The 27,708-nt window shown below is 45.9% G+C and overlaps 1 protein-coding gene and 1 long non-coding RNA gene across 6 annotated transcripts in view; one reads left to right on the forward strand and one right to left on the reverse strand.

Annotated features, from left to right (window-relative positions):
- Positions 1-473: 473 nt before the first annotated feature.
- CXXC4 (CXXC finger protein 4) overlaps positions 474-27,708 on the reverse strand; it is a 28,791-nt gene continuing 1,556 nt past the window's right edge. The window contains exons 1-3 of one of the 5 annotated variants that reach the window (XR_010360986.1): positions 27,491-27,616; positions 3,765-26,342; positions 474-660 (exon numbers count right to left, since the gene is read on the reverse strand). Coding sequence is in view for 4 of the 5 variants with exons in the window: in XM_064417127.1 (XP_064273197.1) it covers positions 24,961-26,169 (1,209 nt within the window). In the remaining variant the exon portion in view is untranslated. Of the gene's footprint in view, positions 26,343-26,839; positions 27,617-27,708 lie in introns of those variants that run through there. The other 4 variants (XM_064417130.1, XM_064417127.1, XM_064417128.1 and 1 more) reach the window with 4 other exon arrangements.
- On the forward strand, positions 25,458-27,580 carry LOC135298939 (uncharacterized). Its single transcript, XR_010360990.1, has 3 exons — positions 25,458-25,534; positions 27,311-27,409; positions 27,481-27,580. It is a non-coding gene; the product is annotated as an uncharacterized LOC135298939 (long non-coding RNA).

Raw genomic sequence — 27,708 nt, forward strand, 5'->3', positions numbered from 1 at the left:
CCGCGCGTGCTCCAGCTGTGCCTGCGCCGACACGCAGCCTGCAATGAGCATCACCCGGCCACGGCCAGCCAGCCACACTGCGGGCAAATGCTCTGCTTAATTGGTCTCAGCTGGAGGCTGCCCTGTGCATGTCAGCGTGTTTAAGAAAGCAGGTCTACAGGAGAGAAGACACCAGAGTAACCAATTAAAGAAAAAAAAACCCTGATTTCCCTTCCCCCTCTTTCCCAGCCCTAAGCCCTGGAAGTTTGTTTTATTTTTAAGGAGTGTTTCTCACTGTTAATGAAATCAGCTTGAGAATAAGGTTTTGCTGTTGGTATTTCCAAGTCTAGTACTGACAGCATTTGTGGAGATAGTTACAGAGACCTGGTTAAATCAAGTCAAGGTTTGCACCTTTATTTCTTCTTTTTTGTTTTGTGTGGTTTTGGGTTTTTTTCTTAAAAAAGAGGAAAGAAGTGACACCAGGAAACGCTTCATCCAGTTCAAATCCAAGTTTATTAGCCTGTAAAAGTCTGTTTCCACACAGTAATCATAATAAATGAATGAATGTTTATGGAGCGTAGCATAAAAATATATGGAGTCAGCCATAGGTTGGAGTTTATGATTGCTCACAAAAATTAATCAGCAGATCACATGGCATTGCATCAGAAAGGCAAATCAGTCCTAGGAATGCAAACAATCAGGATTAAAAGGCAAAACAAGTAAGAGCAGAGTATCAGAAAGCAATAATTAGTTCACAGTTCCTAATGTGGGTGACAGATTTTGTTAGATCAGGTTATTTACTCACTAATTCTCCAAAAAAAGGTTGAAAATCAGTTGTAATAATTTTGCATTAATCTCAGTCAACATATCAGCTGCTCAAATTCACTGTCAGTCTCGGGGTATGACCATTAAAATGTAGGCATGTAAGAGACTAGGAATACTGAATAGCCCAGGTCCTTCTCCTACAGCCTGGTGGCCACCAACACTCACTATAAATCAAAAGCTACTGTGAGACAAGTGGGTTGAGATGTTCTAGTCCCTGCCTGGACACTTAAAAACCTTCTCTCTTCTTAAAAACCTCCAGCATGCTACAGGCTGCTCAGTTCTGGGGAAGTTCACTTCTCTGCTGGGCATAGCAAGCCTGTCCCCCTGCATGGGGAGGGTGTTGGACACCTGGCAGAAACTTGTGTGTGTCACACGTACCAGGGAGAGGGCAGTGGGAACATCCCCCATGGCTCCTGTCCACTTTAGTGCTGATGTAGGATTGTGACCAAGCTGATGCCTGGACTCTGCTCACAAGCTACATCCAATGGAGAGAAACCCCTGTTAGGAGACTTGAGTAAACACCAGGAGTTTCTGACCTAGACTAACTCTTCTGTTTCCCAAAGGAAAATGTCTAGCCAAAAAGAGATGTATTTCTTCTAATGCTTTGGGCTTTCCTGAAGAAGTGCAGAGGGTTAGTCTTATTAACTCCGTAAAGAGAGCAGACTTAAAGGAGCAAGGGAAGAAAGGTGGTTTCTTCTCAAATGTAGGATGCTTATACACATCATAAACCAAGCTGGGGAGAACTGCACTGAATAATAAATCCAGGCTCTGGCTGACATCATGAAACCTGCAGAACCTTCTACCAGAATTCTGAATTATTTTCTATCCAAGATCCTTGACTCTGCAAGTCAAGGCCCTATAAGGCCAATCAACCCACTGTCACAGCATCTTCTGTTACAGGGAAGTCATATTACACTAAGAAGCACCTTCAGAGTTGGTTGGGAAATTAACCCATTAAGGCTGGCTTCTAAAACTTGTTTTTCAGGAATGGGGGGTAGCATGACAAGTTCTTCCTGATTATTACACTACTAATAACGTGACAATCCTTTAATATCATCTGAGAACTTAGAAGAGCAGTCAAAAACTTCCAGAACATCACAGCTTCTTTAGGCAATCTAGATCCTTTTCTTGCAAGAATAACATTTTGCCATCTGAGTTTCCTTTATTCTGCCTGCCTTGGGCAAAACAGCTCTGCTGAAGCACCCAGCAACCCAGCTGAGTGTATCCACCCTAAAAACCAGCTGGCAAACCAAGACAAACCTACAGGGGGAGCAGATCCTGCAGCACTTCATCTTTCTTTCCTCAGATAGATACAGCGGTTTCAAAGATCATTGTATGTTCTGTAGTTATTACAGAGAAGAAGAATAATTTCTTTCCTTTATAGATTTTGGGGCCATTTATCCATGCTCAGTGCACACTGGTAACTGAGTAGATCCTTACAGTGAAGCAAGATCAAACTTATAACCAAGCCACCTATATAATATCCTCCAATTCCACAAGCTATCTGGTAAAGCCCATGGGAACATGGGGAGGACTGGAGCCTCCCAGAAGGCACACTGCCCTGTATCACTAGACTGTTCATAATTTCAGACTTGTTCCTTGGAAATATATAAGAGAGCATTGACATGGCTAGTGGCAAAACCAAATTGAGCCCAACACAGCCTAGAAGAATTGAGTTTCCAAACAAAAGGGTATTTTCCGTTCTTTAATAGGCTCAGTAATAAGTTTGTCAGTTTTGGATTTGAAGAATTACCTGCTTCTTGACTGGGTTTTTACTTTTAGTTGCTTGGTTTTGTTGTTTTGGGTTTTTTTTTAAATTAAAAAATAAAAGCTATAAAAAAAACTAGAGGTAGTTTTAAACCGCAAGGTTCATGTCTGGGCGAGAATTTCTTCAGAGCTGAGGGACGTTTTTCATTCAGACCAGTATAAAACAATACTTGAGGGGAAAAAATGTTGAAAGAGAAAGCATTAAAAGAATAGGAACTCAGAGACCTCTTCCTGCTTCCAAATCGACCGTCTCATGAAATGAGTGTATTTCCTCCCTGTGAATTCTATATTTAATCCAGAGAGATCACTGAGTATGCCTGAGCAACCTGGCAGCCCTTTTCCTCCTCTTCAAACAGACCTCAAGATTCACTCTTGTCTAATGAGCGGTCTATGTCTCCCAAGAACATATATCCTTATGGATTTCGATGAGAGCAGACAGGATCAGTGGAAAATCCACTTCTGGTCCTTTTTCTTTTGTTGCTTTCTTGAAAAAAACAAAAGGATACACCAAGGCTCCCCCTGGAAAATCAGCTGGCATTGAAAGCATCTCACAGACTAAAGGACCTACCTCATTTTTCAAACTCGTTCAAAATTCTGCTTTGGCACCTAAGAGCAGACTTTCTGTTGATTAAAGGAATATTCGCAGAAAAATGACGTTCCAAATTTCACCACAATCAGATTATGTGCCTGTCACAAGCCTTCCCACCTATCTCAAGTTGCTTCAATGCCAGCAAGTAGTATGGGGAAACAAAATGTCAAGAGGAAAACATTTCCTTAGCAATGTATAGGTTTTGAGACAGGTAGAGAGCTGAACTTTGAACTGAGAAGCAGTAAAACAGAAAGGAAGATAATGTTGTCATTCTCTCACAAAACATATTTGTAATTCCAAGTACTCCAACAGCAACGGGATGATCTATCCTCAGGACTACTGTTTGTTGCAAGAGCTAGAAATGAGATTTCACCTTTGCATGCTTCTCCATACAAAGCTAACTGCTAATTTATCACACCACCCTCACTAGTCCACTCATTTGATACAACACAGGTCTGCATTAATGGGTTTAAGGCTTTCTGTAATCAGTTTGCTCTTACTTCACTAACCTTTCATAGCCTCAAAATCTCAAAGTAACATTCCTAGTCGAAGAAAAGGCAGTATTTTTTTCTGCTACTTTAAAAAATCCAGAGTATGATGTTACCTTCAGTTATACAACTTATGGGGTTTCCATCAATTGCCAATTGAGAAGGAATAAGCTCTGTGGCTATTGTACCATCACTTCATAAGCATTCATTCCCACAGGCAAGACTCAGGTCAGCATTTGGACCTTCTCGCTCATTTTGAGGGTTCTTTTGTAAAAGAGGTTTTCTTTGTTTAAGATCCCACAAACAGGACCTGTTTATGGAAAAAGAGAGATATTTTGAATACTAAAGTCCTTTATTCAACAACACAGAAATATCACAAAAACAACTTTACTGGGCAAATTGAATGTTTTTATACAGTTTTGTACATGCCCCATAAGTGATTATTTTTTCATAAATACACTGTTTTCCAAAACTGTTTTTTTCCATAATTGCACAAGCATACATACACCTTACACAAATATCTATTAGAAAATTTAATAGATAACTGCACAGTTCAGAAATAGGAGAACACTGTGAAAGGAGTACATTTCTGTGGCCCATGTTTCTGAAAATACCCTCCTAGTTCCCTGCAATTGTGAAAATGGAGTACTTTCTAACATAGGAGCTGTCTTTTATTCACTAAGAATACAGTAGAGCTCAGCGTGAAACTGCCAAATTTAATAAAAACAAAATCTGAAACATTTAGCTGTTACATGAGAACCCACTGTTTGATATCACTATGCATCTAACCATGATCAAAGACCCACTACTGCTTTTTGCTGAATGCATTCGACCCTGAATGGTATGTTCATTTAACTACTTTCTTTCTTCATTATTTGATTACAGATATAGCCCGTTTAAAGACTTTACATTCTTCAACATTAATTGTAGGGCTTACATACCAGGGGGTCTGTACAAAAGGGAGTATTTTCCCTCATAGGGAGGGTCTGTTATTAATTGACAGAATGGGTACGTGTGCCTCCCTTTCAAGCTTACTATTTTTCATAAGTTTATCTGGGGTATGCCAAAAATGCTTCCACTAGGCTTAGCACTCACACCTAGAAGACAGAAAGAGTTCTGCTTTTTTTTATTGCCCACACCCATTTTTTCTTTCACTGTGAGAATGAAGAACGGAGAAGAGTACAAATTTTCACATTGGAAAACGGTATTGGACCTTGTGAAAAGCACGAATTTGGTAACTAGAACTTGACAATAATCAGATTGACAAATATGTATATAAATCGGGAGGGGTGGGGAGGGCAGTGGGGAGAGACAGGCCAGAAAATGGATTTCCTTCTTCAAACATCACTAATTAAAATGCTCTATGCACACTACATCATATTAAATACTGTTTCAGCAGAATCTAAAAACCTGATGGTGCAAAGGAACAACAACTGAAATGAAAACCGTAAGGGTAAATCAAAGAAAAATCACCTCTCATTAATTTTCAATAATTAACAGGTATGCTTGTTTGTGTGTTTAACAATTTTGGATTGACATGTAAAACACCACAATTACAATATACAGATCCATCAGTTCTTTAAAACAAAACAACAAAACGAAAAAAGGAACCACAACAAGACATGCAACATTAGGGTATTAGACAGTAAGTACATTGCTATGAGTATCTTTGTACACCTAATGTAGCCTGAACTTAACTTTGCCTCTGTTTCTGTAAGAGCAGTGAGAGTTTTCCAAAGAGCAAGGCAAGCTTACCAGCCAGATGTGCAAATAAGGCTTCAGTTTGTAAGTCAATCAGCACTTTGGTAGAGAAGACCTTGCAGAGCTCATATTGGTCTAGTGATCAGTAACAGAGGCCCCTAACTAAAAGTCTCCAACACAAAAAAAAGTCCACACACAGCTGCCCTACAAACAGACACAAAGCTCACTGAATTGGATGACTATTCAACTGAGGATCTCACAAACTGTAAGAGGGGCACCATGATAGAAGCATTTTAAGTGTGACATTCCACCTCTGAAAGCATGTATGTGACATCACACGACGCAAGGACACAGACACATGCACTGACCCTAAGCTGAGGATGCCCAGCCCAACTGTGCCCTCCAGTTACCCTGGCTCACCCATGCTCTGCCTGGTCCTGCTGACACACACATGTAACTTCAGGAGGTTTCTCTGCCTCCATCCCTTGGTCTTCTCTTTCTGGGCTGTTCCCAGCACCTGCCAGCCCTCACTTGCCAAAGCTGGCATCTTCCCCACCTGCACAGGTCCCACACTGGAGCATTCCCAACCCATCCCTTGTGCTTTACCAAGTAAGTGTGACCGGGGGCCAAAGGCTGAAGTACTTAACAGAAACTGGAAGAAAGTGCTGAAACAGTAGGAGATTTACATGTGCTGTGCAACATTAACCTGTTATTTCCATGCCCAGCACCTTGTATAAAATTATAAATCTATCAAATACATGGCACAACAGCATTCACTTACTTTGGTGGCATGGCCTTTTCACTCGTGAGTGGTATGACAAAGCCAAGCGATAAAAAGTGATGATCAACTGATAATAATATCCCTAAGTAAAGAATCCTCTGTATTTTTTTATGGCATGTCAGCTATATCCCTCTGTGTGCTGCCTTTCCATGGAGTAGACATTTCTTCCATAGAGCTAGAACAGGAAGAACAGCAAAGCATTTTTGTTAGGGCTTAAGGGACCAGTCATTCAGCAAAGCTGAGATCAGTGGACCAAGAAACGTGTGGAGAGAAGTGGTCTTTTTTAAAAGCATTCAAAAAAATATTTTTTATACTGCAAAAATATCCAGGCTCTCAAATGAGCACAAGTGCAAGTGAGACCTAAACCAGTCCAACTGTCAAAACTCACTTAACTGTGAAGAGCTCCACCTGAACCAAAAATATGGCATTCCATTTCATAAAATATTTACTCCATTGACTGAATATGTTACATAAGATCTTGTAGGTGAAGGGTAATTAAACTGAGTCATCATTTTTCCTAAGGTCTCATACTCTGGTTTGTATACTAGAACAACCTTTATTTAAATGACTAGTTTTTGCACATTTGCCTATGCTGGGCACAGTGAAAAATGAGTCAGACACCAAACAGCATTTTTGGAGAGATACCCCTCTGTAAAGCTCCTTTGGAAGCAATGCAAGTGCACAAACCACTATTCTAATATAGTGCTTGAAAGATTAATTTTAAGTGTTACGTCTTCTCCTCTCACAACACCACAACAGAAGGTAATTGCTAGATGCATCACAATCTTTTTATCTTGGAAAACTTGGCATCAAGTCTCTATGGAAGGATGCATGGTAAAACAGTGCTGCTGTTGCTGCTGCTGCTAAACAACTAGCAAAATAATAGTTAAAGCTAGAATTTATTGCTCCGGATTTAATTTGCAGAACCACACTGTTGTGTACAAACCGTTTATCTCCATTGATGCTCAGACATGATTGTCTCCTTGTGTCTAAACACACAAAATACAAGCGGCTATCTGTACAGTTTACAGTACTGAAACACATATATTTGAAAATGAAGTATAGATATGTTACTTTTCAAAGATACATGACTTTATAGCAGGGGTTTACCCAAACTTGTTTTTTTTTTTACAGCCACTTTAAAAATAGACAACAACTTCACTAGTATAGCTAAGTTACATCAAAGAAAGAATCGGTGTACTGAATGTGAAGAAGCTGGCCAATTCCCCAGGCTCACAGGTTTTTGTCTTTTGCTTTTGAGGAAACCCCTATACATAAATGAAAATAGTGTCTGAGTATATTCTTCAATGGTGGACTAAGCAGTTTCTTAAAACAAGACTTTAGCTTGCCATTCACTTCGGACTGCCTCGAAAATAAGATACACTACTGCTTAAAAGAACCATCGGAATGCTTCAGCGCTGGGAACAGGTGTTCTCTAAAAAAAAAGCAAGAAAACAAGTTAAGCTTTCTTTTGTGGCATTGGCATATTCGAGTTCTAGTTGTTCTTTTCCTTTACATTTTAGGCATACTTTCAGTTATCTAGGAACAACACGATGCGTCCCATTGCTTGGCAATTAATAGAAACATCCTTCTCCAAACACACTATTTCAGGATCACACACAATACATTGTACTCAGCATGTAACACACCTAACACGCTGACTTCTCCTTAGTTTCTTAACAAGGTAGTCATGAAAATGCAAACATTGCTAGAAAAAATATCTGGAAAACAGACAGTGCTTTCAGAATAACCACACGGTTGTACAATGGCTCCTGCCCTGACCTGGCATGCTGGGCATGCAGTCGTGGCTCGGAGGGTTTGTGGGTTAAACAGACACTTTGGCAAGACCATGCTCAGACAGGGGAGGAGCAAAGGCCCTGCTCTGTCTCTCAGAAAGTGTGCTGTGTCTTCAGACACCTCAGGAGGAGAGGTTGGCATTTTCAAACCTCACCTTGTTCCACATTTAGGTTGCAATGTAGAAAGAACTGAAAACACATCCACGACCTCATTCCAGGAGGGAATCACTGTGCTGACTTAGGGGTGCTGCCCAGGAATGCTCCTGTCCTTTCTTTCACACACGTGCAGGACCTTGGCTTACACAGAAACAGTCCTGTGTAAACAGAGCTACTGCCCCCCTCCTTCCCCCACCTGCTGCACCCTGAAAATGATACCCACTTGCACCCAGGTGCCTCCATACACATTGAGTAGCAGCAAATTCCCTTCACAGCCTGAAAGTACAACCTACATGAGAGGCTGAAGGGACTGAGCCTGAGAAGGCTGTGTCATTTCTGTGAGGAACTTCTCGTCCTCAATTTCCTTCAGTCTAAAGCAGCCTTGAACCATGCATCTCCAGACCCTCCAGAATTAATGACTGCACTGTCCAGGGAGGGGAGAGTGAGCCCTAACATGACACCCTATCAGTCTGTCCCAGCTTACAAGTACTTGTTTTATTAAGAACTACCCACAAAACAGTAGTGTTATATCTGAAAAAAAAATCTACTAAAAGCAAAACTCCTGAAATTTGCAAATTAATATTTGTAACAAAGAAGTTCTCATGGATGTTGCTGGTGCCACATTTAAGTACATGTCTCTTTTTGAAAGAATTCTTTTTTGTTGGTTTTTTTCTTTTCAGGGAAAACCTTTTTAATGTTTTCCTAGTTTTTCCATAAAAATCCAACAGACCATGGATCCTGCACTGCACAGGTGCATTGTACTTGGTGTCACAATATTAGTTGCTGAATTCCAGGGAACTGCTCATTAGTATGGCATGTATTTTTTGAATAATTAGCCCAGTTTGTGATAAACAGGCTCAAGCAGTACACAGCTTCTCTTTTTGTAAAAGCCATATGAAAGGGGAGCTGTTATTGTTATGTTTATTGCTTCAGCACTTGGAAATACCAGAGATCAAAATAATTCTGCTGTATTATCAGAACTCTGACCTGTTGTCAATTCAATATCCACTCCCCCTCCACAAATGTTACACTTCAATAAATCATCTGAAAATTAACTTCCAAGGACAATGAGCTGGTGTGTTGAATACAAGCACCCTGACTAGTGCGAGTTCTCTTTGTGTTGGTGGTGCAAAAGTAGGAATTGCTCATATCCATCTTTACCAGTCCCTGCTCTCCGTTTACGTGAGGAGAGCACGAGCACAAGTAGTGACAGAGCACGGCAGCCCTCGCACCCAGGTACGTGAGGAGAGCAAATGCAATTTCCAGACCATCCACAGCGGTCTGTGTGGGCTGTAAGATGGCTGCTGAGAGCGAGGTTTACAGATTTATAATTTATAAAGAGCTTGGCTGCAGAAGAGGCTGGAGTTTGGAATGGCAGGAAACAATCGTATGACTAAATTGACCTCAAAAGAACAGTCAAACATGCAAGCATATTAAACTCAATACATTGTCTTCACTTGAAAACTAAATGTAATATTCTGCTGTGGGTCCATCTGCCTGAACACAAAACCACAGCTAGACAGAGAGATTTAAAGACATAGTGACTGAGACGGCGTTTATTTATTTTCTTGCCACATCAGGTTGAGTTACTGTCAGACGTTGTCATATCAGCTGGAAGTAAAGGTGTAATGTCTGATTAAAAGGTCATTCAGACCTTTAAATACACAGAACAGTATTTTTGAAGGGCAAGGCTGTGGTTTAATATGTGTGCTTTTGAAAAACTGCAAGATAAGGAATTTTTGTATCTGTGTACCAAGTTCTAATTAATGATATACATTTACAATTAAATATCCATTGCACTAACTACCAATTTGGGAATGAATTACTAATCCACCCTTAAACAAAAAAAAAAGAAATCTTTTAAAACTGAACAGCTAGATCAAGTTAAATCTTAACCAGTACATGCAATGAAATCCATAGATTTCACCACTCCAAGAATCAAGGTTATTTGCAGACAAAGAGAGACCCTTCAGCCCATTTAGAGGTTCAGCACAGCAGCACAAGTTTAAGTGCAATGACCATCTACTGCTTGGCTGTATAAAACCAGCACTCCCAGCTGGGGAATCAAGCTCTCGGCGAGATTACAGCGCATTTCTGGATCTCTGTGCTGCCGGTGGGGAATCGTTATCCTGAGTGACAGGAAAGACAGATCCCCCTGGAAGCCTAGGAGGGGTGGTGAGGAGCAGAGCCAGAGCTGATCAGCACGGTTTTGCTGTAAAAGCCTTCACTGCTCGTGCCAGTGCAAATGCTGACAAACGGCAGCCTTGCTCTCAGGAGGATGCTCAGAAACCTGCAGCCCTGGCTTCTCCAAGAGGGTAATGCCATAAAGCATGGTGCTGGAGGGGATTTATCCCTACATAAACCTGGGATGAAGTGTCTTCCACACTTTCAAACTTTCTGTTCTGCTCTCTATGTGCCAGCTTTCACTGCAGAAGAAGTAGCTCGAATATTTGAAATCTGAAAATCTAATTATTGCCTAGAAAAATGAGTATCATATAGGGAACCACACATGCCACATTTTTGGAGAAGGAGGTAAAAACAGGCAATGGAAACCAACAGAAAATCTCCTCAATTAAGCAGAAAAATGATACCTCTGTATCTGTCCTGGATGCCCCATAGGGCTGTGTAAAAGCAGACCCTTGCTGTACACAACACATAAAAAGAGCATGCTGACAGGAGCTGCAAATTCCTCACCAAAGTCTGTTTCAACACTTGCATTTTCACAGCAACAGCACTCAGTAAAGAATGATACCTCCCACTGCCCTCTGGGGTGACTGACTGAAGGAGGCATGGGATGCTGGGACAGAGGGATTTGCTCATCCAAGGCCCACCTGCTTGCCCAGCCCAGCTCTTGGTGAGCTCAAGCCTACCCCACCTGCCAGAGAATCCTCTCTCCTCAGCTCTCTGAGTCTCACACCCACCTGAAAGATGTGATACAGATACAAGGAATCAGGAAAATTGGCTGCACCTGCTTGGGATGCTGCTGCTGCTAGGGTGCAGGAAAAATTCAGAGCTATCCAACCAAGACTCGCTGTAAGTCAACTGTATTACTATTTTCTACAAGGCTAGGGAATCATTTGAGGTGAACTGCATTCAGAAATAAAATAGAATACTAAAATATATCAGAGCACTACATGATTATGACCTAATACTTTACCAATGTTAAAAGATATTGCATTATGTAAGAATCCTTTGATGTTTGATCCATGAGCAAAAATCCTGCTCTCATTGAAGTAAACTCATATGTTGGCTACAGCAAATTATGAGCCAGATGTGGCACTCCTCATTCCTCTTGAGGAGCCCTGGAAACAATCCAGCTCAACAGAGGCTCTTTGGGAAGTCTATAGGATCTGAACTATGTCCAACACAATCTTGGCTACCTGGTGGTCTTTACAGAGACCTATACAACCACAGAAATAAACAGCACGTCAGTGAATCTGAAATTCACATGGCAAATGGCATGAAACTGGTGCATTTCCCAAAGCAGCAGGACTGGTGCTAACAACACAGGGAAAACTGAGCTTACCAAGATCTGCAGATAACCCAACATGAGCTTCTCAAGTTGGAGAACAACTCCTCCTTGAAATGTCTTGCACAAGAGGAGCAGTTTGGCCCGCTAAGTTATAGACACATATATACATGTATATGTGTGTGTGTGTGTCTATGTATATCTCAGTATATCTATATATACTGAGAAAGAGATATATGGTCAGATGTAGAGAAATCTGGTGCTCTATGGTGGCCAAAACAATTCAGCTGGAAAGTCCTGGCCCCTGCATGAAATGTAATTTGAATCAATCAGCAGCACAGCCCTGCAAATACTGACCATCACTGGCCATAAACCAGTGCCTGTATGCTTTCCTTACACTGTGTGAATGAACCTCATCAGTCTCACAGAGTCCACATCACTGCCAGCAGGAAAGCAAACTGGTCTTTACTTCATGTCACACCTTGTATTTCTAGTGCCACAAACTAAAATTCAGGTGTCCAACAGTCATCCTGGAAATGACATCAGCATGGCTCATACATAAACAGGGCAGACTCTGGTGCAAATTCAAAACTCAATTTCCATCCCCAGTTTCCCTCTCTGGAAAGAATCATCCCCACACAATAGCTGGGCTCAGGGCACACAGTGGTACAGGCACAGCCTCATTGCTGGCATGGAGCTGTCTCACACTGTGATGGGCTAAAGCCCAGCAGAGGGATGCGGTCTCCTGACCGCCAGAGCACTGTAAGAGCACAGAATGATTTGGATGGAAGGCCTGTATAGATCACCTCCAACTCACCTGCCATGGGCAGAGACACTACTCAGTGCACCAGGTTGCTCAGATCCCCATCCAGCTCAGCTTTGAACACTGCCAGGGATGAGGCATCCACAGCTTCCCTGGACAGCGTGTTCAAGTCCCTCACCACCCTCAGCATTTCTTCCTAATACGTAATCTAAACCTACTTGCTTTCAGTCTAAAGATTTCTCCTTTTCCTACCACTGCGTGCCACTGTAGAAAGTCCCTCTCCAGTTTTCTTGTAGGCTCTCTCTAGGTACTGAAAAGAGAACCATCTCCTGAACCACAGAGCATCAGCATCTCCTGACACACAGGAAGGCAGGTGGAAGATGCCGTGTGTCCTGCACCAGCCTCTTCTGCCACTGCCAAATGCAGTCTGGACAGCATCTCCACTCCTTACTTGCCTAAATGCTAAGGCACCCTGAGAGGAAAGCAGCCTTTCAAAGTATCTGCAGCCCACTTTGTTCCGCTCATAAATATACATTACCTACAGCAATGACTTTGGGGAAAACCTCATGATGCTCAGATTCAGCTCACACAGTCTCCTTGAATGTTTTTCTTCAGGCAAGGAGGCTTAGGGGCAAGAAAGTAGTGTGTGAACTGCATCCCCTGGAAATGCAGAAGGAAAAAGCAGAACCCAGCGTGTGGCACGTTTCCCCCAGCTGCTCTGCTGCCTGTCCTGGAGGTATGCCAGGAGACCCACCACGCTGACCCAGCACCCAGGGGGCCAGCTGTGGCTGCAGGAGGAGGAGTAGATGAGGCTTTGGCACACATGCACACCAGCTGGCACAGGGACAGCAGGAATAGCCCTTGTCTCAAACTCCTGGCATCCTCCCACCCAGCCACAGGCCCATGGGAGGGATGTGCTGCCCCAGCTCTGGATGAGGTGTGAAACACTCCACGAAGCTGCCGCTTCCCACAGCTGCCAAAATCCCTGGCTGCCCACCAACGCTGTGCTCCTGCTCGCTGTACGAGTTATCAGGCAGTAACAGATGTCCTCTAATAACAAGCTTATTATTGGACTTAGCAGATAAAAAGGGACATGTACGCTGGGTCAGAAGTTTGGTGGTGAGCTTTCTTCCACAGCCCACCTTAAAATATCTCTCGCCATACCTGAGCTACAGGCCTGTCTCCCTTCATACCAAGGATGAGATTTAACATTTATTTTAAAAGTCAGCTTTATTTGCTCCGAGAGGACATGCATCTGTGTGCTGGTAGTTATTTTTCCACTTGCACTGCATATCTCTCAGGCTGTATTTGAGACAAACCAGATTTAGAACATACCAGATTAGGAAAACTCATTTGACTTTCTCTGCCGCCAGCTCCACTGAGTGAAAAGTAAACCTTTGCTACAGGACATTGCAAGTAGAAATTTTTAAAATGTACTCCTAAGTCAGGGTCATGGTTTGAAAACCCAGCTCTTCTCAAATAGCTCAGAGGTAACCTCAGGAGATTTCAGTGGAGTCAGCTGAGGAATAAAGCATTTGTGCCAATGGCCACGGAGACCTGCCACTGTACAGCCAGATCCTGCCTCTTGGACCTGACATCAGCAGCAGGCCACAGCTCCCCAGCCAAATCAATAGGATTAGTCAGAGAAGTAATGTGTTTCTCCACGGGAGAAAAAAGGAGCAAAGCTATCCCTCATTTACATTCACTGCACACCACAGTTTATTTTATATATTAACTTTTTTTTCACTATATAGATGAGATCAAATTTGGGGGAATGGGGTCCTGATCTGAAAAAATGAGTAATGCCATTGGGGAAAACAGACGGCAACTACAGATCAGAAATCGTAAGGAATACAGACTAATGCTGTCAAAGAAAGAAAACCAAAACTCAGTCCCAGGAAATGTTAGTGACAGAGCCCCTCTCTGTGCCGGTGAGCATCCCCTTCAGCTCTACGGGGAGCAGCTCCCACGCTCCACCATCGGCCTCGGCACCCCAGAGGCCAGCCCGAGTCCCTAGAGCAGAGCAGCGGCGCACAGAGGGTACCGGCACAGGGATGCAGGCACAGCCAGCCCCGGGAAGGAACACACCTCCCCTGCCCATGCCCTCCCAGGCTGGGAGTAGCTGCCTGTGGACGCCTTCCAGCACACTCCCTCCCTCCCTTGTGCCAGCGCAGCCCTTTTGGCCAGCGAGCCGGGGACGGGGCCAAGTCTCCACCTCTGCCGTCTCGCTCGCTCCCGAGGGGAGCGCGGCTTGGCCGCCGGCTTTCCCGAGCCTGGCATGCCGCAGGCGGGGCTGGCAGCGGCGGCCAGCCGGCCTTTACTGCCTCCTGCCACCTGTCCCTTGTTCCCTACCCCTGCCACCCTGCCGCTGGCTCCAGCTGGCCACCCTCCGGCCTCGGCCGGGGCTCCTCACGGCTCCCTGCCAAAGGCAGCGGGGAATGTATCACAGGTTTGGCTTTTTGGGTGAGGGGTCTCCCACATCTCACTGTCAAAGGGAGTCACGTTTCCTTCCCTATTTCTACATCTCTCTCGAGAAGTTCCTGCAGTTCCTTCACTTTTTCAGCTAGCCCTGTACCTGAGGCTGGAGCTGCTAAGTCTGCTGGAGCGCCTACTCAGCTTATGGGATTATTTTGACTTTTTTCATTTATTATTTGCTAATATTATTTCATATTATTATTCCAGCAGCATATGAAGGCTTCAGGCAGGATGAGGGATTGTTTCTGTTGGTACTGCCTGCCTGGCCTCTCATCCAGTAGGTCTGGCCTCTCTCCTGCTTTTTCAGGAAGGGCTCATATAAGCTTTAAGGAATGTTACTTCAGAGCCAAAGATGATGCTAAGCAGGTCAGAAAAGGTGCCATTCAGTGCTCTCATACTGACTGTGGGAATTAGTATCAATAGCCAAATGCTTTATTAGCAGAAAGCTATTACTGACAAAAGTTTTAGAGAGAAAGTCTTGGATACAAGTTTGTTAGCACCATGCAACATAAAACCCAAGACTCTACAATGCACAAGACGCTAAAAAATGAAATACCCACACCAGTGCTCAGCTTCTGCTTTTGCCTAGGACCTGTCTAGTTACTTCTGCTGACTTCTCTGGCAGACATTATCAACCAGAAGTGTGCCTGCCTACTGCAATGGATGTACCACGTGCACACACCTCCCCCTCTCTCACACACACACTGCCATTCACCTTCTCCCTAATCAAATCTCTGTGAAGACCATCCATCAGCCCCTATCATTTATCCTTCCCACACACACCAGCTCACAAAACAGAATTATTCTTGTTAACATTCATTCCATTAATGAGAAATCCCTGCTGGTTCATCATCCAGTGGTACAAGTCTTTGCACTCACAGGCTGACATCTCTATCATCCTCCAAACTGCTGCCCTGGGGTACAGTAATCTCTTACAGACTGGCCTCCAAGCAGAGGAGAGGCACGTTTCTTAATACCAAACCTAAATTTAAATCTCTTTCCCTTTGAGCTGCTGGGGCTTCAGTATCTTTTTCTCCTGCATGGAACCTAAAATCAGCTATGATGCCTCATTGGTTAGCTAACTGCTTCTGTCCTTTGGGATTTTTCATGTGCTGTTGATAAAAGAGCCAGTGAAAAATATATCCATTAAATTCTTGGTCTCTGCTTGCTTGTTTCTTTTTCTGCAAAGCTTGCAAAAAAAAAAAAAAAAAAAAAAAAAAAAGAAGGAAGGAGAAATACAGCAATACATCACTCAAATGCAGCACTTGATATCTGAGCTGAGGGAGTATAACCAGCCAATGCCTAAGACCCATCACAGGTGCCAGTTTGGCTCTCTTGTAGCCAAGCACCAAATGAGCACCATGTATATTTTCTGACTGATGTAGGAAGAGGAGCAGCAACACTTTCATACAACAGGTCACCACAATTCCTGACTGGTGAGGGAAACATTAATACATTGTGAATGGTCTTGAATCCCATTCTTTCCTGAGTGTGTCTTCTGAAATTTGCAAGGATGACAATTAAGACACATCTCAGTAATTATGTTCATGACACTCTGACCTCTACTGGACTTTGACCTCCAATTTACTCTACATCAGCCTCCAAGCAACCAGCCAACCATTTCATCACCTCCCAGAGCTCAGATGAGCTGGTGATGTAGAGGGGATGGGTTTTACATCATGACTGAGATGGTGTAACGAGTCCTCCCTCACCCCCTGCCACGTGGGTCACACAACCCTTCCAAATGGATCTTCTTCCTGTTTTGTTTGCTTTAAATTAAAAGCCTTTTTTTTACTAGTACTACTCACTTTGGAGATCACATATTTAAGAATTCTCTATATATTCCTTGCCTCTCCTTTTCTGTTTCCAGCATCTTTAATTACTCTTGCTCTGCCCTCCTTGTAGCTTCTACACAGGCTCTGAGAGCTCTTCAGCTCTCTTCCAAGCCTGTAACTGCCAAGGCTGCTGCACGCAATCTCCAATCTCCCATCACAGTTAGGATGTGCAGGACAGATGTCACTGAACTGCAGTTGCTTTGAGGTATTTTTTTCATGAAAATGGGGCAATTTCTTTGTGTTTACATTGTGCCAGACTGCTATGCTCCAGCCTTCCTAGGAAGCACAGTACACACTACCAAAGAAACCTTGAAGACCAAGAATTCCTTGTGCAAGAAATCATCATTTTCAGCCTCTCCTTTGCAAGCTTCCCCTCTCTTTCACATCTGTTGGCTTTTCTGTATGTATGCCTTTCTCATTTTCTTACCCTTTAACAAGTTGTTTGGAAGACAAGTCTCCACCCATACCAAAAGTTCACCCTGATATCAAAATTTTCTCCACAAATTCCAGTCAATTTTTTAAAATTAATTTTAAAAACTGGGTTATGATATCCACAAGGACATGGGAAAAGCCCTGCTTACCCTCATCAAGGTTCCCTTCAGCTCTGTGAAATCTTGGCTTCCCCCTGCAGAAGTTTTGGGAAGATGGTTAGTGGTGAGCTCTTCAATTGCCTCACCTGAATACTAATTTATTACTCACAGCAGCAAACACACCTTGTGCTCTTCTCAGCAAGGGAAATGTCACTGCATCTTCAGCCCTACACTGCACCCTTCAGCGCTCAGTCTGCCCCATGGTAACTGAGTCACCCCTGAGGAGGAGCAGGCACCCCCTCACTGAGCTTGACATTATAACCAACCCTCAGCCGCTCTGGAATTCTCCTCTGTTTGAACACTCTGCAGCTCTTCTTACCTCCTCCTCTGCCCTCATCTTAAGTGGTATCCATCCTGAACTCCCTTGGATTTACCCCATTTTCCAGTATTTATTAAGTTCTTCTCTCCACCTCAAATTTTAATACTGCTTCTCCACCTCCTAAACCAGTGAATAATCTCTCATATCGCTGTCAGAGATAGCTTTTTAATCAAATATATAGAAAGATAACTTCTAGTCAAATGAAGTCTGATACCAGCTAGTGGGGATCCTGCGTAGAAGTACAACAGACACCACGACCACAGCAGTCTGAGGCAGAAAAGAATACTGTCCTGAGAAAGGACAGGTGCAAAGTTCTAAAATGCCCAACACTTCAGAGATTGAGATAAAGAAAAATACTGAGTAGAGCAGGGAAAAAATAAGATCCTATGGTGAGTATGGGAAAGGCACTTGATGAGTATGCTGCCTGACAAGAACACAGTATCCAGCATGACCCAGACTGCCTTTATTCCTTTTATGTTCTCGTATCTCACTTGGCACCACTGTCTGGTTAAAGAGGAAGGAACAGAGAAATTCTGGAAAACTGCAAAAGAATTAAACAGGCTTCACGCACACCTGGCTATGGATTTTTATAGTGTTAATTAAGAGGATGCCGAAGAGTTCCAGGGAGGAGAAAATATTTCCCATAATGTCTGAGAGTAGAAGTTAACAAGCCTGCTGGGATCTTTTTAGCCCCTGCAGAGCTAAGGCTTCAACATTATTAAATGGCTGTCGCATCTAAAGTACAGTGCAACATAACTCAACACACAACAGAGAGCACAGGATGCTGAAATGGGGGATGACTTTAGATTACACCACAGAGTACTTCAATTTCAGGACAGGTGTTTGCATGTGACTGAACAAGATATGACTGTGGAAAACAATTAAAGTACCCAAAAGAAGAGAGAAGGCAGACATGCAGTCAGGGCTCTCAAATAGCAGAAAAGGTGTCAAAGGAAGCTGCATGCTTCAAGACATTGTGCTTCAGCACAGTCATCCAAGCAGATGAGCTATCAAAACCACAGACACTACAGAAGCAGAGAAATGCTTTCCCTGGTGGTGCCACTCCTCAGGAGACATGGTGTCTGCTGCCAGTTTTTAAGCACATAGTGGGTGGCTTAGGAATTATTGGCCACCAAGGCTACAGTGACATGAGTTACTTACTGCTCCCAACTCACCCGGGTACATACAAAAAGCTTATCTTACAGCCTTTCCCTATGCAAGCAGCAGCCATTTCCCATTGCCACCACTGATCAAAAGGATTGTGCTGTATTTGATGAGTTTTTAAGGTGCACATTCTAGGTTTGCCTGCTTAGAATTATTTCACCAAGCCTAACCCTTAAAATATATGCATGTTAAGAGTTGGAAGACTACTAGTTTTCTTTTTAACAATACAAATTTTTAGGATATTTGGGAAAGACCTGTTCTTAGTCATTGCCATACATAAATGCATGACACAGCATACAGAAATTAATATAAACCTTTTTTTAAACTCTCTAGGGCACTTTTTTTTTAAAACCCAAAAAGCAGCACCAGGATGTTGTTTTCTGACCAAAAAAAAAAAAGGTTTATGTTTCTTTTCTTTCCCCACTACCAAGAGATTTCTTGCTGACATCCTAACCCATTCTCCAAGTGAGCAAGGACTCCCCTGACTCCAGTAAAGGTGTTAGGTGTGCACTTAGCAAAGAGAATTGCATGGACAGTGACCCCAAGATCCGATAATATGAGCATACATGAATAAGCAGACAAAAATTGAGACTGTTCCTTACTGTTGCCCACCCCCAATCAGTGGTATGAAGCATGACATTCACATATCTACCAACTTAAACAAAGTCTCCTTAAATGAATCAGGCATGATGTGTATAGTCTACAACAATTTGTACAAACACAGAATTGGAAAAGATTTTCCAAACATCCTGTAGCTGGCATAGGACTCCAAGTCATGATGGTTTTTTATGTACCTCTAACTGAAATATCTAGTTCAAAGTGACCCAGAAAATTGGGGGGAAAAAAAGAAAAGAAAAAAAAAAGACACTTATTATGCTAATTACTGCTCAAAAAAATCCCAAACCACCCTCATTCATCATCTTTCTCATGACACATGTAGCTTGCCCAGCCTAAACAGAACATAGAGATTTCATTATGTCAGCTTAAAAAAATAGATTAAACAGTCACAACACTGAAATCCAGAGTCTGGCACAGAATCTTGATGTTCCAAGTGCATAACCTAAACCAGTACTTAGAAAACCATGCACAGAACTACTGAGTGCAATCAAAATTCAGAACCACTGCAACCAGTTAACCTCTCTTACCATACAGACAATTTCACTAGCAAACAATCATAGTTCAATGATTTAAAGCAAGCAATTTTCAATGCAAGTAGAAAGCAGTGTTTGTATGAGAGAAGCTGTTAAGTCCCTGGCCAGCCTACAATTTTGCAGAATTTCTTGAAATTCTGTTCAGCTCAGTACCAAGTCCCACCACTAAGAGATCTTCTTAGGCAGGAGTAACTTCATTTTTGCCCCCTCTTAACAACAGTATGCACAGTGTATCATATCAAGCAGCCGTTTATACTCTAAACTGAACAGTAATGTCATGGGGTTTGGGCACTTTCTGTGCTTTGCAAGTATCACAGGAGGAAAGGGAAACAACAACACATGAAACAGAAAACCAGGCACCATCCAACCACATTTGAGAGGAAATCACTTGCACTCAGTCATCTGCCAGAAATGCAAGGAGACCAAAAGTTTGCCTCCTCTGGGCTCTAAACATATTCCTCCACCCCATGACTTCCACCAATTGCAGCACATTCCTTCCCTGCAAGACGTGAACCAAACGCAGAAGCTCAGCTCCCTGCAAAGAGATTTCTGAGCAGCAGAGATCAGGCACTGGTGAGCAAAGATGTAGCTGCTCGGGTCTCTGCTGCAGGTGGCAGTAGGAGGCCTGGTGTAGTCCCCAAGAACCTTCCAAGGTCAAAAGGAAAACTCATCATACAACATATGTTTATCCCAGACACGCAGGATCTGAATGAAAGTGACAAAACCTCATGGCAAAATGTCCAACAAAGGTCAGATCTAGCCCTGCCTCTCACTTCTTCCCCTCCCTGCTCACACTGTCACAGCAGGATCATGCACCATGTTGGAAGCCCCAAGCACGACCATCACAGTCACCCAGTGAAGGCTCTCTTATGGTGCTAGCAGCCAGTTCCAGCACCAGGCACACTCCCTGCCGGCTCAGGCCTGGGAACAGAAGAACAAGAGAACGCTGGCAGAGCAGCAGGGTCACAAACGAGGAGGAAAGAGGGGAAAAAACAGCTCTCAGGGCTCATCAGGGCTTTGCAGCCAACGCCAATGCAAATTGCGCCCGGGGCAGATGGCAGTTCTTGCTCCAGCTGTAAACGCCCGGGAACAAGGACTGCTTTTTTGCCCTTTTGCAAAGCGTTTAACACATGCACACAGGGAGCCTCGGCCAGATGGAGGGCTACGAGACAGAGGCAGGCAGGAGAGACAGCCTGTCATACAGCAGCATTGCTGATGTTTAGTGATGAACGTGCTACAAGGTGGTCTTTCTTTCCACCTTCCAGTTAGCCCGCTGGATTGTGTTAGCCGCCTGCTTCTTATCAGACTTTACAGCTCCCCCTCACCACTGCTCAATTCCATCATGCCGTCACTTAACTTGTGCATGTAATTTAAAGCCAGATAGACAGCGGGGAAATTGCTTCCTCTGAGGCCCCTACTAATTGACCCCTATCCACAGAGCTCAGCAGTCTTCCCTTAACAGCGCTCGCACGCGCTACCGCAACACGAAGTGCAAGTTCGGAGGTTGCCAGCGCAGCCTCTCTCCCCCGTGGCAATGCCATATGGTGTTAAGACTTTCAGGATCAGACGCCGCTGCTGCTGAAATCAATCATCACAACCTATCCCTGGAGAAGGCCATCTCAAAATCCCACTGGCTTGAAGCGCAGCTCAGCCAAGTGCCTCGGATTGGGAGGCTGGTATTGACTCAATCAGGTTGGTATGCAAACGCTCACTTTAATAGCGCACATATCAATTAGCTGGGCTGTTACAAAGGGAGCAAGTGGTGCCCGCTACGATGACAGCATGCCTAAACAGCTGATATTTCACATTTGGCAGGACCCTTCAGCCCCTGCCAACGCAAGTCAGCCTCTCTGCCTGAACTTGCTGTCACGCTAATGAAAATGAGCACTGGGGCAACTGAGATTCACACACTGAATGGGGTTCGCCTAAAAGAGAGAAAAGGATGTGAACTACCACCAGGCACCTAATCTTCACAACCTGCAGCAGAAGTTACAGACATGTGCACCAATCAGAGGGAAATAAGTAGTCTCTATGGGTAAATAAAGATTATGTCTCTTTAAACCAATTGTAAATCTGAATGAACACAGAATATACATACACAAGTAGGCAGCGTGCAACGTGACGTCAATCTGATTTTTATAGATTTATTATTGCCGTACATAAAATTTCCTAGTAATAATAACATTCTATGAAAAATACTAGAGCATTGGGACACTTTTAATGTGAAAACAGTACAAGAAAAGTAGGGAAAAAAAATTCAAGTGTTTTTAAAAAAATGCGGGGCGAGAAGCATTCCATGAAAAATGCAAGGGTCAGGAACTGGAAAGCATTCACGTGAATCTGTCTTCAACTCCATATACTATCTTTGAGAATTATATCCTGTGCCTTCATTGCACCAGTAGAGGAGAATTAAAGGAAAAAGAGAGAAATGGTTTCTGTGGGGTCAGCCAGTTTACGGTTTATTGGTATTTTTTTAATTTTTCATTTGTTTTTAAACATGGTTCCACCCCTGCTGTAAATCACCCCTGCACTTTGCAGCCACTGTTGAGCACAATTCATGAATCATCTAAGTGTGTATGGGAATGTGAGCCCCTCAATCCTTGACACATATCCATGGGTGTGTGCCAGCTGAGGTGCCAAGGGATCATCCACGCAGAGCAGTGGATTCCCCGGGAGCACAGGCCAAGAGTTGCTCCAGGCACTCACTCTGCAGGGAGGCTGCCCTTGCTTACCCCCAACACCAACACCGCTGCCACAGGGCCCTCCTGGAGGCCCTGTCACCCTCTGACACCCTTCCAGCTGGTGGCTGTAAAGCCAGAGCACCACTGCTGCACCTGTGCTGTAGGCAGCCCTTCTGTCACTTTATTGATTTTAATTCTTTATAAAGAAGAAAGAAGACATAAGGAAAACACCATGTAAATAAGTTATTCTTCCTCTCCTACTGACAGACCACACCTCTGTAAAGAAATTAGCCACATCCTGTGACAAAACTTTGTGATGGGCCATGACCTGCAGAGAAGTGATGCCTTAAACCTGTTTCCTTCAAGTCACAGTGCAGCAGCAGAGGAGCTTTTGTGTTTATGTATCTGACAGAGCACAAACAGGAGAGCAAGTGGGGGAAAGAGAGAATGAAGAAAAGAAGCAAAGGCAGGTGGTTATGGGAGCACAAGTGGCTAATTAAACCATGGGTTTTACTAGTCACAGTGGTTAAACAATTTTAACGGGAGGCATTCTCATAGCACGCCTGAAAAGTTTTTAACACTACCAAACACCTTTGTCAGGCGCAAGGAACTTCTGGAAATGTGCTCAGAGATGCACACAAACCCATAGGAAGATCTGATAATGTACAAATTCGTTTCTTCCAGAGATAGCTCACTTTCTGCACAGATCGATAAACCATCAGAACCTATCATTTATCACAAACATTAAATCCCAGCAGCACCCTGGTTTGCAAGCCTAATGAGGGAACTTGGCACACAAAGGCACTCTCAGTGCTGGGTAGTATGGGGGGAACTCTCTATGCCTCTGTTTCAGGGAGTCTCTTTTAGGCTATACTCAGCATTAACAGACCAGGGGGTTAACTATACTTTTTGCAAACTTGCTGCAAAACCAGCAAAGGCATATTATTGAGAAAAGCAAGAGCTGAAAACCCAGTCTAATTTCTATCCTCTGGGAAGTCCATCCTGGTTTTTGTGTTACTGATGCTGGGTCACCATTCACAAAAAAAAGAGCTAAAAGGATGCAGAGCTACAAATTAAACTTTCAGCAAGGACAGTTCACTCTTACAAGAAGGAGTTAATTAGTTGTTTTGATGAGGCTGGTTAGGAAAGAGTTAATGCTATCAGCCAAATGTCAGTGAACCCCCAAATGTTGCTTTTGTCCCATGACAGTGTCAATACCAACACTATTATCTCAATTTATTTAACACAGAACAAATTAATTTGCTCTAAGTGTTGCTTCTTCCCTGGAATCCCTCATCCCATCTCTTCTTGGAGAGAGCTCCTGTGAGCAATGAGCAAGGGAATAAACCGCTATGCAAACACACACAGGCACACACACACAGAGAGAGAGAGGGAAGTTGCAATTTCTCACTTAGTTGCTGATTTCTGTGACTACAAATCTTGGTGTCACCCGCCACACACTACTCCTCTGTACTAAATCCATCATCCTCGACACCTTCAGACGCATCTGAGATGTGTGTCGAAGCAGCAACACTATAATTTTTATAATGACAAGGAATTAAGTATGATTACTAGTCTTTCACTTGTTTCCTTCCCCTAACGATACCATCCAATTGCCATTTTCCTCACGGTTGTGTATTTTGGTTCCCATTGTCTGTCGTACCCAATACAATAACTGAAATGTCTGCGACATGGGATCTGCCTGTCTCTCGTATGTCTAGCAAATCTGAAAACCTGTTGTTACAGCTTTGGGGAACACAATACATTGTCAGTTCCGAGGAAATGTTGTAAAAATAACCGTACATACAGTTCAGTCAGAAATCAGTTCAGTCATACCTGTGCTATTCTTCCATTGTGTTTAATACACCACGAGCAGGTTATTTCATAAAGGGCATTGCCAAAGAGATCACTTGGGTGCGTTTCACCTACTACTGGGCTCCCTGGCCCGTTGTCTGTCTGGGACACATTGCTACCAGCCAACCTGGAGAAGAACTTGCCATTGCTTTCCCTGAACTTCTGACAGCGAGAACCTGGTGTTCAGCTAAAACTTTCCCTTTCCCACCTCCCCGCTCTACAAACCGCCCCGAATCGTCATGATTGCCATTAATTAAAAAAAAAAAAAAGAAAAAAAATAAAAGGGGAGAGAGAGAAATTTTTTAAAAAAATAAGAAAAATAAAAAGGAACCAGAGAGCCAGCAGTCTTATGGAAACAGCACGGCAGGTAAACCAGGTTAGCATCGTTCCGTCACGGCCACGAGCTGGCGGGGCGGGGGCCGGCGCCCCCCGGCCGTCCCTCCTCGGCCCGGGGCCGGGGGCCAGCGGCCGGCTCGGCGGGGCGCCGCGGGAGGCGGCGTTTCTCTTCCCTGCGGGGCGGAGAGGGGCGGGCGGCGGGGCCGCGCCGCGGGGAGCCGCGCCCGCGGCGGGGGCTCCCTCAGAGCCTGAAGGAGGCCTCGGAGAAGGGATGCTGCATCTTGAAGCTAGACAAGAAGCACTGGAGGGGCGGGGGCAGGGGGTTGAGGAGGGACGGCGGGAGGCTGGGGAAAAAGAAATCATCTCCTCTGACCTCTAACGAAGTGCCCGGTTTTTTCTTAAGCTCTTCACATTTCCTAAATTTGCAGATCTGGTGTCCCGTTTTGCGGTTCCTGCAACTGCTGCAGACTCCACAGTTGATGAGCCGCTTGCAGGGCACGCACACCCCGCAGCGTTTCCGCTTCTTCTTGGCGGGGTTGCCCGCCCCGGCCCCGGCCCCGCCGCCGGTGCCGCCGGCCCCCCCTCCGCCTCCGCCGCCGCCGCCGCCGCCTCCGCCGCCCCCCGCGCCGGCGGCGGCGCCCAGGGCGGAGGCGGGCGAGGCCGAGGCGTGGCTCTGCGGGCAGTCCGCCAGGTTGGCGATCTGGAAGGCGCTGTCTGTGACGGCGGCCGAGGCCGCGGCGGGGGAGTGCAGGGCCGTCATGACGATGACCCCGGGGGGCAGGGAGAGGCCGCCCAGCGCCGGGATGGCCGAGAAGGTGCTGACGCGGTCGGGGAGGTTCATGATCTCGGCTTCGGCGGCGCCGCACTTGAGCTTGTTCATGCACTCGCCGGCCAGCGGCCGGCAGTGCTCGGGGGCGAGGGTGGAGAGGAAGTTGCCGTTGGCCATGGGCAGGGCGGGCTGCTCGGCCGGCGGGCAGCCGGGCTTGCCCAGCCGCTGCGAGTCGCTCCGGTGGTGCATGCCGCCCCTGCCGGCGTGCAGCGAGGAGGCGGCGGCGGCGGCCGCGGAGGCGGCGGCGGCGGCGGCGGAGGAGGAGGAGGAGGAGGGTTTCCTCGCGCCGCCCGCCGCGCCGCCGCCGCCGCCGCTGCCCCAGAGCATGGCGGTGGCGGCGGCGGCCGTGGCGGTGTCGCAGTTCCAGGGGGACATGCCGATGCGGGCGGCGGCGGCGGCGGCCGCGCTGGGGAAGATGGGGGTGGTGATGCGGGCGATCTTGGCCGCCTGGGGGAAGGCGCCGCCGTTGGTCTTGTAGAAGGTGGCGAAGGAGCGGTACCTCTCCATCTCCGAGTTGTAATCCACAAGGCTGTTGAGGGCCCCCTCGGGCAGGTGGCTGTCCTTGGGCAGCCCCGGCGCCTCGGGGTTGGGGCCGCTCTCCACGCACACGTTGGTGTTCATGGTGGCCGGGGCGGGGGGGCGGCGGGAAGGGACGGGACGGGGGGACTGGGGGCCGGGGGGAGAGGGACGGGGCGGGGGGGGGGGCGTCGATTAATCCTCCTCCGGACGCATCCCCGCGGTCGGTGCTTGGCCGGGCAGCCGCTCCTCCGGCATCCTCACGGGAGCTGCCGCAGCTGAAACACAAAAAGTCATTTCCGAGGGGGTGCGGGGGGCGCTGACGGCCGCCCACGGCCACCCCGGGGAGGGGGAGCACACACGGGTGGGGGGCAGTGTCGCCGTGCCCGCGGGCACAGGGCTCGCAGCGCCGGCCCGGGCGGAGCAAACCCGGTCCCGGGACAAGGCTGGGGGCGGGGGACACGACACGGGGGCCGGGAGCTGCCCACCTACCAGCACCGGGAAAAATGAAAAGGCAGGGAGAAAAAGCGGGGGGGACGACAAATAAAAGGAATTAGAAAAAAGAAAAAAAAGAGGGAGGTGGGGGAGGGAGCCGCCAGCTGCCACGGTGTCCTTCCGAGCCCGGCGGTCATTAGCTGCCTGCCGGCACAGCTGGCTCCGCCGGGCGCTGGTTGCGGCGGCACCGGCTTCCCCGGCCCCCCCGCCGCCTCCGGGTACGGGGGGGCTGCCTGCGGGCCGCGGGGGGCACGGGGCTAGGTTTAAAAAAAAATAATACTTAAGCAATTTCACAGCTTGTGATCCCGGCGCCTGCAGCTGTACTAACGACGGAGTATTTATCCCAGCCTCTCGGGGAGGATTCCCCGTCACCGCCGCCGGGGGCTGCGCAGGGAGGGCTGGGGACACACACACACCGAGACGGGGACAGCCCCTCTGCGGGCGCCGCGGGGCAGGGGGCTTCGCCGAGAGACAGCCAGGAACGCTCGGGAGGGCACTGTACCTGCTGAACCAACCCTCACCGGGGAAAGATGGCTTTCTGCTCCAGGCTAGGAAAGTTTAGGAGGGGGCTAAGGACACGGCGTCCGTCTTATTTCCTACCGCCCCCTTTCTCCCCCGGGGAGGTGAAGGGGGGTACTTTAGTTCACGGCAATGAGGAAGGTATATTATGGCAGCCTGCGCGAACTAAAGCAAAACATAAGCATAACTTAAAAAGCCCTCAGTTTATGAACACTGCCTCTTTGTTTTCCAGATGCTCTACCTGAATAGTTCAGATATTTCCAGCATCTTTTCTGATGCAGGGCTATCAGAAACGCTCACTCGTGGGGCTACGTCTAGTTTCCAGAGTCTGGTATGTTTAGTTCAAAATGGTTATCAATTACGGTAATTACGATCATAATTAGATTAATGAACCGTTTGCAGCCCAACCTACCGAGTGCAAAAACTTCGTCTTCTCCCAACGTCGTGCACTGAAAGCGGGCTTTATGTAAACAAATCCAGATGAAGGGAGCGTAAATCTACAGAAGGAACCTCACCCCCGGCTGCACTGGGGACTGGCGGGCGTCCTTCCGTCGGAAAAAAAAAAAAAAAAAAAAAAAAAAAAAGACCCCGAGCTCGCAGGAGCCACCTCTGTGTTTCCACGTCAGGGAA

Source organism: Passer domesticus, chromosome 4 (genome assembly GCF_036417665.1).
Source record: "Passer domesticus isolate bPasDom1 chromosome 4, bPasDom1.hap1, whole genome shotgun sequence".
In the NCBI taxonomy this organism is placed as follows: Eukaryota; Metazoa; Chordata; class Aves; order Passeriformes; family Passeridae; genus Passer; species Passer domesticus.